We start from the raw sequence: 16,338 nt of genomic DNA, 5'->3' as shown, positions 1-16,338 counted from the left end.
GAACTGGTAGAGACTCAATTGCAAGTAAAAGCAGTACACCACAAGAGATAAAATTGTTAAGAGTCCCAGGAGATGAAACTGTTGAGGATCACAGGGGATTAGACCAGTTGTTATTGCTTTATTTGGCTATCAATCTCTAACCCACTTTTGCCCTGTCAAAAAGGGTGGAAAGCAATTTTGGTTCAGTCCAGGAGCTAGGACATACATAACAACAATTGCATGACTTTGTGAGAACAGAGGCCCTGCAGTCCTGGAAAAAGATCATAATTGATAATTATCAGAGAGGGTCCTAATGTCACACCATCATCACGATAATTATACACCAGAACACCGTGGGAATTCGTGCAGGAAGTAAAACACACATTGGAAACCCATTCTGTCACGTAAAACCTGAGAGACAGGAAAATTCCTGCCTAAGACAAGCAAACGCACAGGCTCAGGAGAGGACATTACACCTACCCTCCAGGCAATCGTTAAACTAAAACTACAGAGACGATGCAGAACTTGTATTTCTGAGACAGAACCATTGGGTTGGGGGAAACAGCACTGAACCTCTGGTCATCTGGTGGGTGCCATGAGCATTTGTCCAGCTGCTTTTTTCACCCTGCCATTTGCAGCTGTATTTTAGCTAGCAAGAGGAGGGATGGACCAGGAGAGACAACTTCAGGTATCAACTGGTATCAATTATCCTGTCTTCAGGTATCAGCCACTGCTGCCTGCCTTCGCTGTCTCTTTTGGACATCATTCTAATCATGTTCTCACAACAAACTTTGGTTGAGAGCTTATTTTCAAACACTGTGTTACTCCTGTGAAACATTATTCTTTTTTAGCAACAGGTGAAATATCGGACTAATGAAATATTTTAGTAAATATTTTATTCTTGTACCAGAAGAATTATGTGGATCTGGCCAAATTACATTTCCCATATAGCCAAGTCACCAAAAAGTGGTGATAGCTGGATGAAATTCATTAACCCAGGATCTAGGAAATTTCAACTTGGCAATTGCAAAAAAAAAAAGTCTCCTGTACTTTTCATGTATAAATATGACTCAAGCTGAGAAAGTCTGTGCAGAGCCCCACCAGATCTATTTATTCTCATGCTCCGAAATGTCCTATGGATTCTATTAAGTTTATCTTTACCATTAGAGGAAAGACGGACCACTGTAAAAATAAAGAGCTCCTTTCTGATCCATCTCATCAAAGGTTTTGCTCCTATTGTGAAGTGTGAGCAGGCATACTTTTAATAGTTTTAAATCTGTGGGCAGAGCTTATCAATAAGCACACACTCACGGGAAAGCCATTAACTCTCCTTTTCATCTGGGGGCTGTTAGTTTCTCTTTTTATGGTAGTGTTTATATCTGTTCTTAGTTGCCAGTGCTCTTCCACATCTTCCCTGATATTCATCAACCTGTGGAAAATGCTCTATAAAATCCTACAGAGCTCAGTATGGTCTGTAAGAAACCTTAATTCCTTAGACATTTCTCTACTTGGATGTACTTTGCAGAGCAGAGTACCGTTCCTTTTGATAAAGGTAGGAGCTAATTTCACAAACAGGTCTCCGGCCGGGTGAGGAGACTGATGATTGTAACTTACATATATTTTCTGGTTTTGGAGGGTTTTGAGATGAGATGATTTGAAGGCTTTTAATGAAGTACTCTAACTGCCGACAAGGGCAGCTTAACATACCAAGGCATTGAATCAAAACATCTTGTTCATGCCTTGAATGGAAGGAAAGTATTCACACGTTGGTTATTTGGGAGTAGCTGCTCCTTTAGCTCTGCTGTGCTACAAGGCCCTGCTTTCGGCTCCAAAGTCTGAGCTACGTTCATCGCGGTGCAAGCACGCAGCTCAGTGACAGTGTGCAGCCAGGGAGCATTACTAAACCAAATGCAAACCAAAGGCGGGAGTATAGCTTAAACACAGGCCTAGATGCTTCTGATAGCATCCTGCAGATAATAAGGCCTGTTAAACCCCTTTAGCAGCAAAATCTTTATCTTCATTCCACAGACTAGTCCTTTGTCTTCATCCCACAGAAACAGTTAGGGAGACCAGAACTTCAGGGCTTGGTGGGGAGGGTCCTACTCCCAGCACAGGGCAGGGGGGAAACACTAAAGGGGAGGTGCTATTCCTCACTTTGTCACTTTTTCTGAGGCAGAATGGCTGCTTTTTCTGCTGTGGCAATGGTTCATGTCAGAGCTGACAAGCTGGTTCATCTAGGTGGGTGCCCCGCTGTCTTGCTGGCAGTGGTTCAAGTGAAGTAACATTACCTTCCTGTGATGGAGGGCTGGGAGAGGCAGCCTTCTCCATGACATCGCGCCCGCATCTCCCCATTGCCATGTATCCTGCCCGGATAGAGTGACAGCCACGGCATTCCCGCTGTGGTCCTGCCGTGCCCCAGAGCCCTGCCCAGCAGTTGTTGTAACTCAGTCCGTGGGATCTTGCAGGACAATGGAATGAATCCAGGTCTCTGGAATGTGCTAGGAAATCTCTGTAGAAGACGAACCTCTTGATTTTTCGCTGATGGTTTTCCCCAGCATAGTTGGAGCTGCTTACTGGGAATGCCATAGGCCTGCTGGAGCTCACGGTCAGGCTTACAGAGACTGTACAAGAGCCTGTGCCATGAGCTGTGCTTTAAAGCTCGTGGCAGCTTCCTCAAGGAACGACACAGCGCATGCATAAAAGAGTTTATTTGCAGACACTTTCAGATCCTTATCTTTGCCAACTGATGCTTGCAGGATCGTTTCCCTCCAGCATTGCTTGCTTGGAAGGACACAACTCCTCCACCGAACTGCCCAGGAGGATTTGGGTGGCGGGGATGATTGCTCCGAACCGCCACAGCCAAGCCCCTCACACTGAGCAGCCCTGTTATACTCACGTGTTCTGGTTGTTCTTGTTCGTGGTCTTTACACTTAACCTTGGCATTTACACTTAAGGAAATTCACAGCGGAACCCAAGGTATGGTATTAGAGCAGATACTCTTTGCCATGTAGCCTCCAGACAGCAGCTCTGAACAACAAATCTGCCATGGTTTGTTTCTTTTTAACAATAGTCCTTGAAGCATTACAGTATAGCTAGGCTTTTAGTCCTCTTTAATGTAGCATTACGTCACCACTTCCATTTGTAACTTAAGCTGAGGAAACAAACTCGGGGGGGAAACAAAGAGAAATAGTGAAACATTTCGGGCCGCTGCTGATACTGAGTAACTATTTTTGTGCTTGTACATGTCATTTGCACAGCATTTTTAGTGCAGGGATAGGCAAATTCTGTCTCGTCAAGCCAATTGATGCAGTTAGCAGAACACAAAGATCTGCTTGTGGATTCAGAGCTCTTTAGCACAGCTGATTTTGGAAAGTGGTGAAAATAGTTCTTTTAAGTGCCAAAAATGCATGTTTGTATCCAGAAAATGGTAGCCGAGGTGGAAAAGGTGGTCTTTGTGCTGTCGTTGTAACTTTGTCTGTGAGGGCTTTTAAAAAAAAATGATTTAGGCCATTTTTCAGTCATGGGAGCTTTAAGAAAGCCAAACCAAGAATGCAATAGCTTATATGCTTGATGACACTGCCTAGCTGAAGTGACATTTTAATTAGCTGGTTGATCTACATTTATTCATCAGTCTTCAGTCTTCTGGGAAATCCTGGAAAACCCAAAGAACTCACTGCAAGGTGCATTAATTTAATAACTCATCAAAATAATAGAGACAGTGGATTGGGATGCATATAAAAAAGAAGCAGACATGGAAACTGAAGCACTGAGGTTGCCAAAGAAAAAATAAAATGTTTGAATTGCTGCCTTTTTGCCCATAACCCTGAAGTGAAAAAGTTCTGCTAGTAAACTAAAGTCAGGTGAACTTATCTATCTGAAAAAGTGCTCTTGAGAGGCCAAGTTGAATGCCAAGCATGTGCATAGCGTTCCTGTTATCAAGTGCTTTCCTGAACTGGGACCTACGATTTTAAATATTCTAACTATTCTAAATATTCCCTATTTCAAATATAAGAAGTGAATCAGAAGGGGCTGTGGGGCTTCGCAGCAGCACTGCTCAGGCGGCTGTGAGAGCTCTGAGGGAAGAAAAGGAATCCCAGTAGTTGTGATACCTGGAAGAGAGGGAGAACAAACTGTGGGGAAAAAAATTCAGGCATTTTGAGAAAGGGGTTTAATTCAAAAAATAGGAGGAATTGTGGAGCAGTGCAGTAGCAGTGACTAGCCATGCACACATGAGAAGTAACAGGCCCATGACAGGGTGCCTGAGGGCACAGGGACAGAGAGATCAGCAGGTACAGGGACCGGTGGCTGCAGGACAAGAGGTCTGATACAGGAGCCAGCTGAAGCTGTCCATGACAGCAGCGATGCACAACGTTATTTACAATGAGACATAAGCACATGAGGGAGCACTGTGAAAACTGCTGACCTACATGTATGAATTCTTTGCTGGGTCAAACACAGTGCCAACAATGACAATGATATTAAATTATTATTGTTGTTGTTTGTCTTGCAATTATTCACTCCTCCTTCTCCTTATTAATAATACAAATCAGGTTACGTGCCCAGAGTGTGCTTCACGTTGTCAGAAAAGACCTGAGCAAACGATGTCCCAGCCTTGTCCACGTGTTAAGGCACAAGTCTTCTAACTGACCGTGGACTCAAAGCTATTCATTTCCACAATACTGCACAAACAGGACTGTTTGTTTCTTATCACAGCTAAGAAACGGTAACCAGCAAACACCAAAATCCTCGTAAAGAAAAGGCACAGGTTGTGACCTTCATATTTTAACAACTAATAATTAATGAGTGAGCAAAGCATACAAGTTTTCACCTGTGGACAGATGTTTACCACAAATCAGGTTTCTGTTAAGAGAAACTAGTTGTTGAAGTGAAGTTAGATAATTCATGCACATGGCAAGAAGAAACCTCTTCTCCTGGTGAGGATATTACCTGGAATGAGCAATATTTATCCTGCATCTTCGTAAAAAATATGTGCATTGCAACCATTGCTACTCTCATCAGTTTTGACTGACCTACATTAAAATCCCAGGGAAAACAACACAACAGTAGCATTTTAGTTCTCTCCAACAAAAAACAGAACAAAATTAAATAAAAGAAAACAAAACAAAGTGACTTTTAGCAGGAAAGATAATGCCTAAGAAGTTGATGCAAGGAAAAGTTATATGCTTAAAGATAAGAGCAGATTACTTAAATTCACTACGTTCATATGCAAACTAACTTTAGTGTAAAATCTTAAAAGGCAGAAAGCCCAAATCTAAGAATTGCAGAGAAAGGGATATAATTTGTAAACAAGGAAGCTAGGATGATCAGCAAAGGATGCTATAGCTTCTTTTTTTAACATCTCTGGTATTCTCATTTGCTGTTTTATTTGATTTTAAAGTATACAGATTATGGTAATTTTATATGCCAGTGTCCCCATTAAAGCTAGGTTTCTCTTCAGTTTATACAATACATTAAAGCACAATTGATTTGAATTCAATGACACTGTCATACTTTAAATTCATTATAATGTATCACATGTGGTTTTGAAGACTGTTACCCACCAAATGTGAATACCAAAAAATAACGTGATTTTACATTTTTGTGGTTTTACCCAAAACAGTCCCTGTGGGCTGCTGGATTAAAGATAAAATAATTTTTTTTAAAATGGCATTTAAAAAAAGCAAATACAATTTTCAGTCTTATTATATGAAAATATTCCAGCCTATATAACTCCTACTGCCTAGTTTCAAAAAATTCCCTTGTTCTGAAGTCAGTTCTGTGGCTATTAGAAGTAGTCACTGATGTAAATTCCATCTTGTTTTGAAAACATGTTGAACAAAGCATTGGTTGTCCAGAGTGTATAAAAAAGTTAAAACCTATAAAATGTTGGCATCACTACTATTTGGGGCATGAGAATGACATGCATATAAATCATAGTTTATTGGCAAAGTCTTTTACACACAGAAAGAAGGCTTTGCTGAAAATGGAATTCATCGATGTAGTGTAATTGCCCTCTTTTATAGATTTGTTTTTAATGCATTCTGAATCAGGAAAAATCTGAAGCAAATTTTAGTCTACAGTAGGAATCAGAGGCACAAGAAGTCTTTTATGACATAGGTTGGCTATGGTAGAGGGGACAATTAATATACAACTAGGCAGAGTTTGGGGAAATCAGGATGGAAGCAGAGGCCTCAGTGTGAAGCTTTGGGAGAGGAGGTCATTTGTGTAGCTGATGTCCTGCTATGCAATCTCAGCCGCATCTGTATTAGCCCTGGGGACAGTGGTCTGTTGCTCCATTTTGTAGGAAAGAGTCCTACTATCACCATTTAGGAGAGGTAGCAGTTTACTAAAGGCTTTCACAGGACTCTCTCTCTTCCTGCCCATCATGAGGGGGTGAAAGAGGCCTTTTATGCAACAGATTTGCATCTTAGCAGAAGGGGATTTTTTTTTTTCTGGTGACATTTTGGCAAACCTTGATCCACAGCCCCTCTAGCAAGGACAAGGAGAACAATCACCTGCCAATACTTGGCCAAGCATGTGAAGCCACCCTTGTGCCTCGTATACCAGTACTTTGCTTGATCAACAGCTGGGGGAAGGTAAGAAATTGTCTCCTGGTCCAGGCCCAGATGAGGTGTCATCCAGGCCAGGTCTACCTCTCTACATCCATGCTGAACAAGACTTGGCAGTGTCATTTGTTGTCTTAAAATGGCATCCCAATGGAAAATAAGTGTTCAGGTCTCACTGCGGGAAGTGATCTAATTCTCTTGGATTTTATGAGCAGCCTGTTCTTAGCAACAGGAAGATTTTGAAGGTGTTGGTCACCTAATCATTCGAAGTATCCTTTGTTTAAAACATCTAATTTTAAAAGTTTTACCGCTGTTAGAGCCTGTAGGATAGCTGCAGTACCCTAGACTCAGAGTCACCTTCTCTGGATGGTGATAAATCCACTGCACAAACCATTCAAGTCCTGAGAACAGAGCAGCCCATACTTGCATTGCTCCAGTTCTAGACAAGTAAAATGTCACTGAAGTTACACCAGGGTAAAATAAGTGAAACAGCAGTGAACCAGCCCAAGAATTCTCCCTGATAATTCTTTCCTTTTTCATTTCCAGTAGCAAAATTATTGGCCGCCACCAGGGATCAATGCTGTAATTAGCCTTGAAGTGCTGCACTGAAGAGCAAACGCTCTAGCAATCCAAGCAATATTCTGTTAAGTCATTCTGCTGGACTGCAGGGCTTGTGGGTGGGATTCTCCCAAGTGAAAAATACAGCAATGCCACAAGACTAAGTCCTTACTATTTCTTGGAATTTTAGTAACAGCCATAAAATTTTCTGTTGGCACCTGAATCTTTAGAAGCACTAAGCAAATTAAACAATCAAGCCTCAGTCCTGCAGCTCTTCTTGTCATATGATGCTTATTAAAATACATGTGGTGAAGAGCTTCATGAATGGATTCCAGAATTTTCAAGCAGAAATGCCTAAAATCAGGTTCATAAATCCACATCTAAATTTTTTAACAAGGTTATGTTAATTTTCCAATTTTCTTGAGCTTCTGAAAATTGCAAGTTGCAAAAGCTTTTGAAAAAAAATCAAGTCAATTTATGCAGGTCTTTAATCTGAATTAGGGTCTGTGTTAAGATAATTTTCTAGAATTGTCCATCATAGGCGTCAGGACTAGTCCTGTGAAGACGAAAGGAGGTATGGTCTGGCAGCCCTGATGATGTGTTCTGAGTTGATCCTAGTTCTCTGGAGCTAAAATACCACAGGAGAGCTGAGTAAGATGATGTACATATGGCTAATGAGGTTGCCTTCTATTCTGTCAAGTTTGGAAACTTGGCCCACAGACTGACATGGGATATTGACACTGGAAGCGCACTATTACCAAAGTGGTCCATCACGGATCACATGGCATAACTCTTTCAAAACCCTGCCTGTAACTAAATAATTTCATCTTCAAAAAAGTCAAGGAAAAAATAAATGTAGGACATGAGAAAACTATGAAGAAAGGCTAGCAAAATCACAGCCATTTTAACGAGAGCTTGGCAACTTGTGTAAGTTAGAGTGATTGCATACATGCATAAGTCGTGCCAGCTTGTCTGCACACACAGCATGTAATATCCACATCCAGAAATGTTGTGTTCCAGCCCAAGGAGTATTCATTTAAAGTAGACAATAAATGAGTTGCACAGTTCTGCTTGCGGTTGTCTTCTCTAGTGTTCGAGCATATTTTTAAGCCAGAGGATCTGTTTAGGAGAGCCAAAACTATGTATACTAATGGCAATTGCAGAACTGGGTGTGAGAGCTAGACAGCCTGATGGCTTGAAAAAATGGAGCATGGAGACAGGAAAGAGACATAGTTATCAGGACAAGGACTTGTGCATGTATTAGAATAGCCCATGCATCAGGGCATGTGTAATTCAGCCACACTGTCCTCTACTGGCTAAGCCCAGATCGCTGAAAACGATGATGTATTCATGCTGTTTTCATTCTTTGGTGCCCAATTTAAGGCATTTCAGCAGAATCATACTTTCAAACAGCCCATCTCCTTCACCTCATCTCTCTCTGCCCTCAATACTTTTAAAAACCAAGAAAGCAGAGTCTTTATGACTATCAAAGCTTCATGATGTTTACTCTCCGGCTCTTGTCTTAAGACCTCTGTCAAAGGCAAGGAAGAGTTTTGAGATGGGGAATTTAAATAAATTTAATTTATTGCCAATTAATGAACTTTTAATTACTGATTCTGATATTTAAAAAAAATATAAAACCACTTAGGGAAAAACACCTCAGCTCCCCCCCATACACCTCTCCTTCCCTCTTTCTGGTCTCCAATCCCCTTGCTGTGGGCTATACTCAGTCCCTTTGGGGAGGTGAGGGATGGCACAGGAGTTGGGGGTCAGCAGATGGTGGCTGCTTTTCTTTTTCCACTCCCCGTTTTGTATTCATTTGCCCCAGGGTGGGTTCCTCCACCAGCCGCTGACCAGTCAGAGTCGAGCCTCCTCCTCTCTGCCCCTGCTCAGGCAGCTTTTCTTCCTCCAGCCCCTCCTCAAGATCCTATTTTGCTCCAGCATTTCTCCTGCTCTGCCATCTCTCCTCTCTCCTTCTGCTCTGGTGTGGTCTTCTCTGTCTTTCTCCTCCTCCTCTAGTGATGTTGTCTCTTTTTCTCAGCATTGACCACCCTTTCTTAAACACATTTTCACAGAGGTGCCAGAAACCCCTCTGATCGGTTCAGTATTGCAGGAGGAGCTGGCTGCAACCAGCTGCGTCCAGCACAGGGTGGTCCGTGACCTCCTCCCACAGAGACCACCACGCAGCCACACCGCTGCCAAAACCCTGCCAGTTCTGCCCAATACACACCTCAAGCCCCCCTTGGTAATCAGGAAAAATCTGGCCAACTTCTAGTTCTACATTTTATCCAATCTGGGGATTTTTTCCTTCACAAAAGCCTTTACATTTCTGGATACAAATATTTCTGGTATCTTTGGAAAGATCGGCCTGATGAGATCTGCAATAAGGAATCTAAATGAAAGCAGGCCTTTCTACAGCCAGCCTGTGCACATCCCCTGGGCATGCTGCTCCGGAGGGCTTCAGCCTTCAAGCCGACTGGTCTGTGCTCTGCATGACTCCCACAGACACCAACAACCTGTGTGCTGCTTTCAGGTTCTGGACGACAGCTGAGACCGGCCGAGCCTCCGGGAGATGCTGATGCTGATGCGGATGCAGAGGACGAAGATTCTGTGAGTTTTTTTAGAGTTAGGTTTTTTTGGGATGGGGGTTTGCATAAGTTTAATACCAAGACTTAGCAAACTATTACGTGGCTGTTGACTACAGTAACTTTTCTTTAAAGCTTTAGCCAGTTTAGATTCCCTGTTGTTTGGGTCCAGAATGAAGCATGCCAAGTGCTTGTCAGCAGAAATTCTTCCTGGAACTCTTCCATGGTTTGCTTGGTTATAGAGGGCAATAAAGTTTGAAGCCACAGGATGCAAATGTTAGGTGTGCAAATAAAGCAGGAGAGGGAATTTTTATTGCCTTTTTCAATTATTACTGATTGATCTGTCAGTATTTTCAGCCTGTTCAGCCCATAGATGCATACAATTCATAAAGAAAACCAAAATCAGCATACTATTGTTTTTGTCGCTCAGGACTCTGTCCCTTGTGTTCTTGAGTAACATCCTTAAAAGAGAATTGTATTTGTTCTTGACCTAAGGAAAGAGTTATTGGTTTTTCTGCATCCACCATTACTATTGAAAGATTTGTACACAGAAGGAGACTATGCCTAAAAAGAAAAACTCTCCTAAAAAATGGGTCACTGTTTAATGGTGGATGTTCCTTTCCCACCACTCATTTCTTTTCCACAGGTTAATGAAGTGGCAGTAGAAGACATCCGTCCAAGGCCACAAGGATCCTCTCCAGTTTATGAATATTCCATAGAAGAAGAATATTTTAAGGCAAGACACTGAGTTTTCATGCAGGCGTGGCTTTACCGAGTTAATTCAAGAGGCTTTAGCTCCTACAACTAGCCAAGACTCATATGTCATGTAACAGGATGTTGTTGCAGCCATATTGTCTTCCTATCCCTGCCAAAATCAGGGCCATGTTCATTGACGGTTTTATATTGTACTGGACTTGTCGTTAGCCATGTTCTTGTTTCTTGGGAAAAAATGCATTTGACTTCATTCCTTAAAGGACCTGGGGCAGAGACTGTCAAGGAGGCACAATGATTTTCCTATTAGAATATTTAACTGGCTTGAATCCAGCTAATACATATTTCAAAATTACCTGTACCTTTTGGTTATTCAAAGGTAAAGATTTGATTAGTACATTTATGTTAAGATAAGTAAGCAACAGTTTGAAATTCATGCTGAAGTCAAATAAATGAAAAAATGTATGTTCACAAAGATGAAAGCATGACAAATGTGCGACATGAGTAACACACATAAAAGCTCCCAGTGTCTTAATACAGTTGGTCTCTGGTGTTCATTTCATGCAAATTTTGGTACAATGCAGGGAGGCCTTGGCATCTACTTTACTACTGGGAGTAATATAGTTAAATCATTCACATTGTACACTGCACTTGTAGAACCCTATTGTCATTAAAGTCAGCCTCACCTCAGTTCTTAGTCTAAACCAGGCATTTTAACTGATGTAGGACTTTTGTTGTAATTTACAACAGCGTGACTTCTGAACACTAAATAATTGAAACTTATTTTTCAGCTTCAAGAAGAAAACAAAAAGTATTCTACAGAAAAATCAAAACAGAGTCATCCACAGGTCAGTCTAAAAGCACTCAGTAGTTTTAGGCATGTGGTTTGCAAAATAGTAAAGTCCGTTACAACACACAGATGTGGATGGGTGGACAGAGGGAAGGACAAATGGGCAAAGAGTCACTTTGGACTTGTTTTGACCAGGAACTTCACAAATTGCCTAGTTGTGGCACAGGCATGAGCACTTACTTGTCCTATCTGGGGTCCTTCCATAATTCTTTTTAGCATTTTTTAGCCTTCTCTGGTTTGAGTACAGTACAGCATTAGCTCTTAGTCTGACTTTTCTGGCCCATTGACTCTAATTCAGGTCTTAACATCTTCACAGAAAATACAGTCTTTCAGCCCTAAAATATTCCATATGTATCATGTTTTAAAATTACAACCTATTTTCCCTATGGCCCTGATCCAGCCCTATAACCCTAACACAAGTGCTTCATTCTAATTTAGAAGAGAATCAAACCCACACAGAACAAGTACATTCTCTATTTTAGATAATCTTTCTCGAGCTACTGAAAACATACCTGAGGAAAGTCAATGTTTTATTGTAGAATAATGTAGAACACTGATACAAATGCATAAAAATTATAAATTCACACCTTTTTCTATATCTAGGAGACAATGGAAGTGACCCTGAAAACAGAAGTGGAAGCTGGTGCTAGTGGTTTTAGTGTGACAGGTGGAGGAAATGAAGGAATATTTATTAAAAAAGTACTTAAGGAATCTCCTGCTTCAAAAATATTTAGTCTGAGAGAAGGTACAGTCTGATTTTCTGTCTGTTTTTGGGGGTTTTTTTTTAATATAACTTAAAATAACCAGGTATGTAGCTGTGTGGGCATATAGATACCTACCTGATCTGTCATCTCTTTAGGTAATAGAAATAGTAGATCCCAAACCAACTAATATTATGTGTGAGCTTAACCTTTCCATATTAATAATTTCAAAGATAAGTTTCTTAAACAATAATGAAATGTGATTTTTTTTTAATACAATAAAAAGATTATCTAGTTTTCACTGGAACAGTGAAAAAGATACATAGAAAGTAGTGTATACACAACTAAAATGAAAAAAACCCCAACTCATAACATTCATAAAGAACCTGCCTTTGATTCTTTCACAAACTAGTATGCCACAAAATTACAATAAACAATGATTTAAACAAGAACAAAAGTCCAGAGTCTAAATACTGAAAAATATAAGAAAAAACTTTGTTACTGTCAGGGTGGTCAGACACCGGAAGAGGTTTTCCAGAGAGGTTGTGGAGTCACCATCCTTGGAAATATTCAAAACCTGACTGCACATAGACCTGAACAACTGGCTGTAGCTGACCCTTCCCTGAGCAGGGAAGTTGGACTAGATGATCTCCAGAGGTCCTTTACAGCCTTAACTATTCTGTAATTCTATTATGTGAACATAATTTTATATTTTAAATAAATGGGATGTGATAATTATTTTTTTTAATGAGCATTAATTCAACAGAATTTGAAAAACTGCAAGAAAACATAAACTAATTAAAATTATGTCTGATTCCACTTGCAGGTGATCAGCTTCTAAGTGCTACAATATTTTTTGATAATATCAAATATGAAGATGCACTCAAGATTCTCCAATATTCCGAGCCATATAGAGTCCAATTCAGCCTCAAAAGAAAAATTGCTGGGAAAGAAGAGCTAGAACACATTCACTCTGCAGCCCAGTACAAAAAGGACAGATTAAGCCAGGTAGTTATTTGATTAGTTTACAAAGTTTGGATAACACTGTAGTGATGTGCTGTGTGGAAACAGACCAGAACATACACACTTGTGTCTTCTTAAGACTTAGGCATGTGTTTAAACATACTAGCGTGAATACTTATGAGAATAAAAAAATCCCAAACAATATTTGCAGCTTTATAAATATCCTGGGCAAGACTATAGATTTTGGACAAAGCCACAATCTCGCGTTACGGTAGAAAAACTTTCTTCTCTAGTGAGTCAGCACTTTTTTTGTTGTTAAGTGTCCACTGATAGAAGAGGCTCAGATAAGCCCTGTAATACGTATATTCAATATTTTGCAAAATGTAAAATACCAGTAAATATTTTTCTCAAAAGTTCATCAACAAAATTTTCTCTTTAAAATATGTGTTTAATCACTGATATCTCCATAGACATGATCTGCTCATAGGTCTCCATCACATTCAAAATTATTTTTCTCTTCATATACATATATATAAATATTATATATTTGTACAGACATATAGAGAGACAGATACATATAGAAACCTCTATTTACTGCAACATTTTACAAAGAACATAAACCTTCAGAAATCCACATATTACAGTCATATAATCCATTTGTTTTATGTAATTTCTGCCTGAATTACATACACCATTTTCAGGAATTTTTTATATAACAAGTAGATACTGTGAATAAAAAGCACATTTTTCTACATATTTTATAGCATGTATTTTATTTTGTGTTGCATCTATATTTAGTTTACTTTTAATCTTCTGACTATTATTTGTTCTTTCAGGAAAAAGAACGCAGTGACAGCATTCCTGAAGAAACACTGCATGTTTCAGGAAAAGCCATTTCAGAAGAAGACAGGGAAACATTAATTGTAAACCAAAGGGTAGGAAGAAGCAAGAGGCCTAAAAAAGACAGATTATCATGGCCAAAATTCCAGTCAATTAAAAATAAAAAGATACTGGGGCACAGAAGATCTCATAGTACATCAGATGCATATGAGCCTGCTATACAGGATATTTCCCCTACGAGCACAGACACAGAGTCTCAATTTCAACAAGAAGTCCATATCAAAGAAAAAAAAGGAAGCCAAAAGAAACTGAAGTTCCCTAGCATTGGATTCAAAATGCATAGATCCAAACCAGAAACACAAGACAAGCAAAAAAAAGAAATAAAAACTACACTGTTAGCTGAAAGAGAAAAAATACATAAAGAAGATATCAGCCTGGAAAATCCCGAAATACTAACTGTTGAATATACAACATCTCCTGCTTATGAAATTAAAACAGGGGAGGTACATGAAACTTTAACAAAAGACTTAAAAGATATGAAAAATGGCATTCCATCTCATGCAAAAAAATGCCCTGAAGTTGAAATAAGCATTAAAAAAGAAAAAGACAAGGAATCAACATCAAAATTTACTGTACCTGAAGTACCAGCTATAGCAACACAGATACCAAAGCCCAGTTTAGAAACACCTGATCTGAAAGAAAGCCCAACAAAACAAACAGCGCAAGTCCCATCAAAATCCCGAAAAAAGAAGCAGAAAGGAACAGCAGATAAAACAGGAGAAAGTGGAATTAACATAGACATGACGGGTCACACAGCACAAGGCTCTATACAGGTAAAAGGTCTAGAAATAGGCACTGCTAAAGCAGAATTACACACCACATCTGACACACTGGAAACAGGAGAAAAACAAGCAGAAGAAGACACACAAATACTAACAATTCAGAAATCAAAACTTGGGATTTCAATGCCCAAAAAAAAAGAGCCAGAAACTGAAAACACCAAACCAGAAAGTGATGTTGCACATTCCGTACCAGAAGCAACAGCTGACACAAGTTCACAGGAGGGCAGGAGTCTGGATGTGAAACCTCATATGCCTCAAGCAGAATCAGAAGTATCTACTTGGAAACTACAAATGCCATCATTCAAAATGGCCAAAACACCTAAAGCTGACATGAAAATAGCAAGGGATGAAAGCACAGCTGAATCAGTAGATACTGTAAAAAAGGCACAGGCAAAAGAAGATGGCATGGCCACAGGTGATAAAACCTTGAAGATGGACATTGGCATGAAGACAGGAGAAAAAGATATAGAGGGAAAAGAAAGCAAATTCCGACTGCCAAAGTTTAAATTACCTACATTTACCTGGGCAACTACAAAGGATGAGACAGGGCAAAGCGAAAATCAGGTAAGCGACAGGGAAAGAAAAATGCCGTCCCTAGAAGTAGGTGCAAAACCAGAGATGAGTGTATCCGCAGAAGAAAAGAATATTCTAAGTACTGAAATTCAAACTGCGATATCCAAAGGAAAAATAAATGATAAGGATATTACACAACTGCCAGAAAATCAGATGCCAACTATGAAAACTCTAACTATAAAAACATCCTCAGTGGAGACTCATTTGGAAGAGAAAGAAGGGGAAATACTGATTATCAAGCCTCATACAGAAATAAAAAAGGAGGAATCCAGTATAACATCAAAGAAAAGAGAAGAAATCTCTCAAAATGTGACGGCAGCAGGGGAGGGCCCCGCGCTGGGCCTCAAAGCCGACGTCCCCGGTGCCAAAACCGAAGGGGCCGGCTGGAAGGTGGAGAAGCCCTCCCTCAAAATGCCCAAAGCTGACATCAAAGCTCCCAAGGTGGACATCAGCCTCCCGTCCGTCGACGTCACCCTTCCAACGGCCACCGTTGACCTGCAGGCGCCCGAGGCGGCCCTCACCCTTGAAGGGGAAGCAAAAGCCCCAGAGAAGGAGGCCGCGAAGACCAAGGACGGCAAGTTCAAGATGCCCAAGTTCGGCATGCCGTCCTTTGGCTGGTCCGGCAGCAGGGAGGCCAAGGGCACCGTGGCCGCTGATGTGGACGTCAGCCTCAAGGAGCCCCAAGTGACGGTGCCCTCAGGAGCCGCCGAAGTCGACGTGACCCTGCCCGCGGCCGAGATCCAAGCGCCTGGCGTGGAGCTGACCGTCGACACGGCCGCCGGAGGAGACGGCGAGAAGGGTCGATTCAAGATGCCCGACATCAAGATGCCCAGCGTCAAGCTGCCCAAAGTCAAAGCTCCCCACGTGCAGGTCAGCCTGCCAAAGGCCGAGGTCTCGCTGCCCAAAGCCCAAGCTGAAGTCCAGGAGGGCGAACTTGCCCTGCAGGCCCCCGACGCAGAAGGCGGCCTGGAGGTGGCTGCCGGCAAAGTTGAGGGTGGCGGCATGAAAATACACATGCCGAAAGTCAAGGTGCCCGGCGTGGTCTTCTCCAAGCCGACCGTCAAGGCTCCCAAACTGGACGCAGACGTCAGCCTGCCCAAAGTCGACGCCAGCCTCCCAGAGGCAGACATCAAGGCCGGCGCCGGCGCCATCAGCATCGCGGCCCCGACA

At 41.2% G+C, this 16,338-nt stretch overlaps 1 protein-coding gene across 1 annotated transcript in view; it reads left to right on the top strand.

Annotated features, from left to right (window-relative positions):
• Positions 1 to 9,545: 9,545 nt before the first annotated feature.
• Positions 9,546 to 16,338, top strand: part of AHNAK2 (AHNAK nucleoprotein 2) — a 30,455-nt gene continuing 23,662 nt past the window's right edge. The window contains 8 exon segments of the mRNA XM_072865494.1: positions 9,546 to 9,582; positions 9,637 to 9,713; positions 10,335 to 10,424; positions 11,191 to 11,247; positions 11,853 to 11,994; positions 12,777 to 12,958; positions 13,750 to 15,217; positions 15,362 to 16,336. Coding sequence (XP_072721595.1) covers positions 9,546 to 9,582; positions 9,637 to 9,713; positions 10,335 to 10,424; positions 11,191 to 11,247; positions 11,853 to 11,994; positions 12,777 to 12,958; positions 13,750 to 15,217; positions 15,362 to 16,336 — 3,028 coding nt within the window.

Source organism: Ciconia boyciana, chromosome 6 (assembly GCF_034638445.1).
Source record: "Ciconia boyciana chromosome 6, ASM3463844v1, whole genome shotgun sequence".
In the NCBI taxonomy this organism is placed as follows: domain Eukaryota; kingdom Metazoa; phylum Chordata; class Aves; order Ciconiiformes; family Ciconiidae; genus Ciconia; species Ciconia boyciana.
Note: the sequence above shows the minus strand (reverse complement) of the source record. Positions and strands in the feature narration are given on the sequence as shown.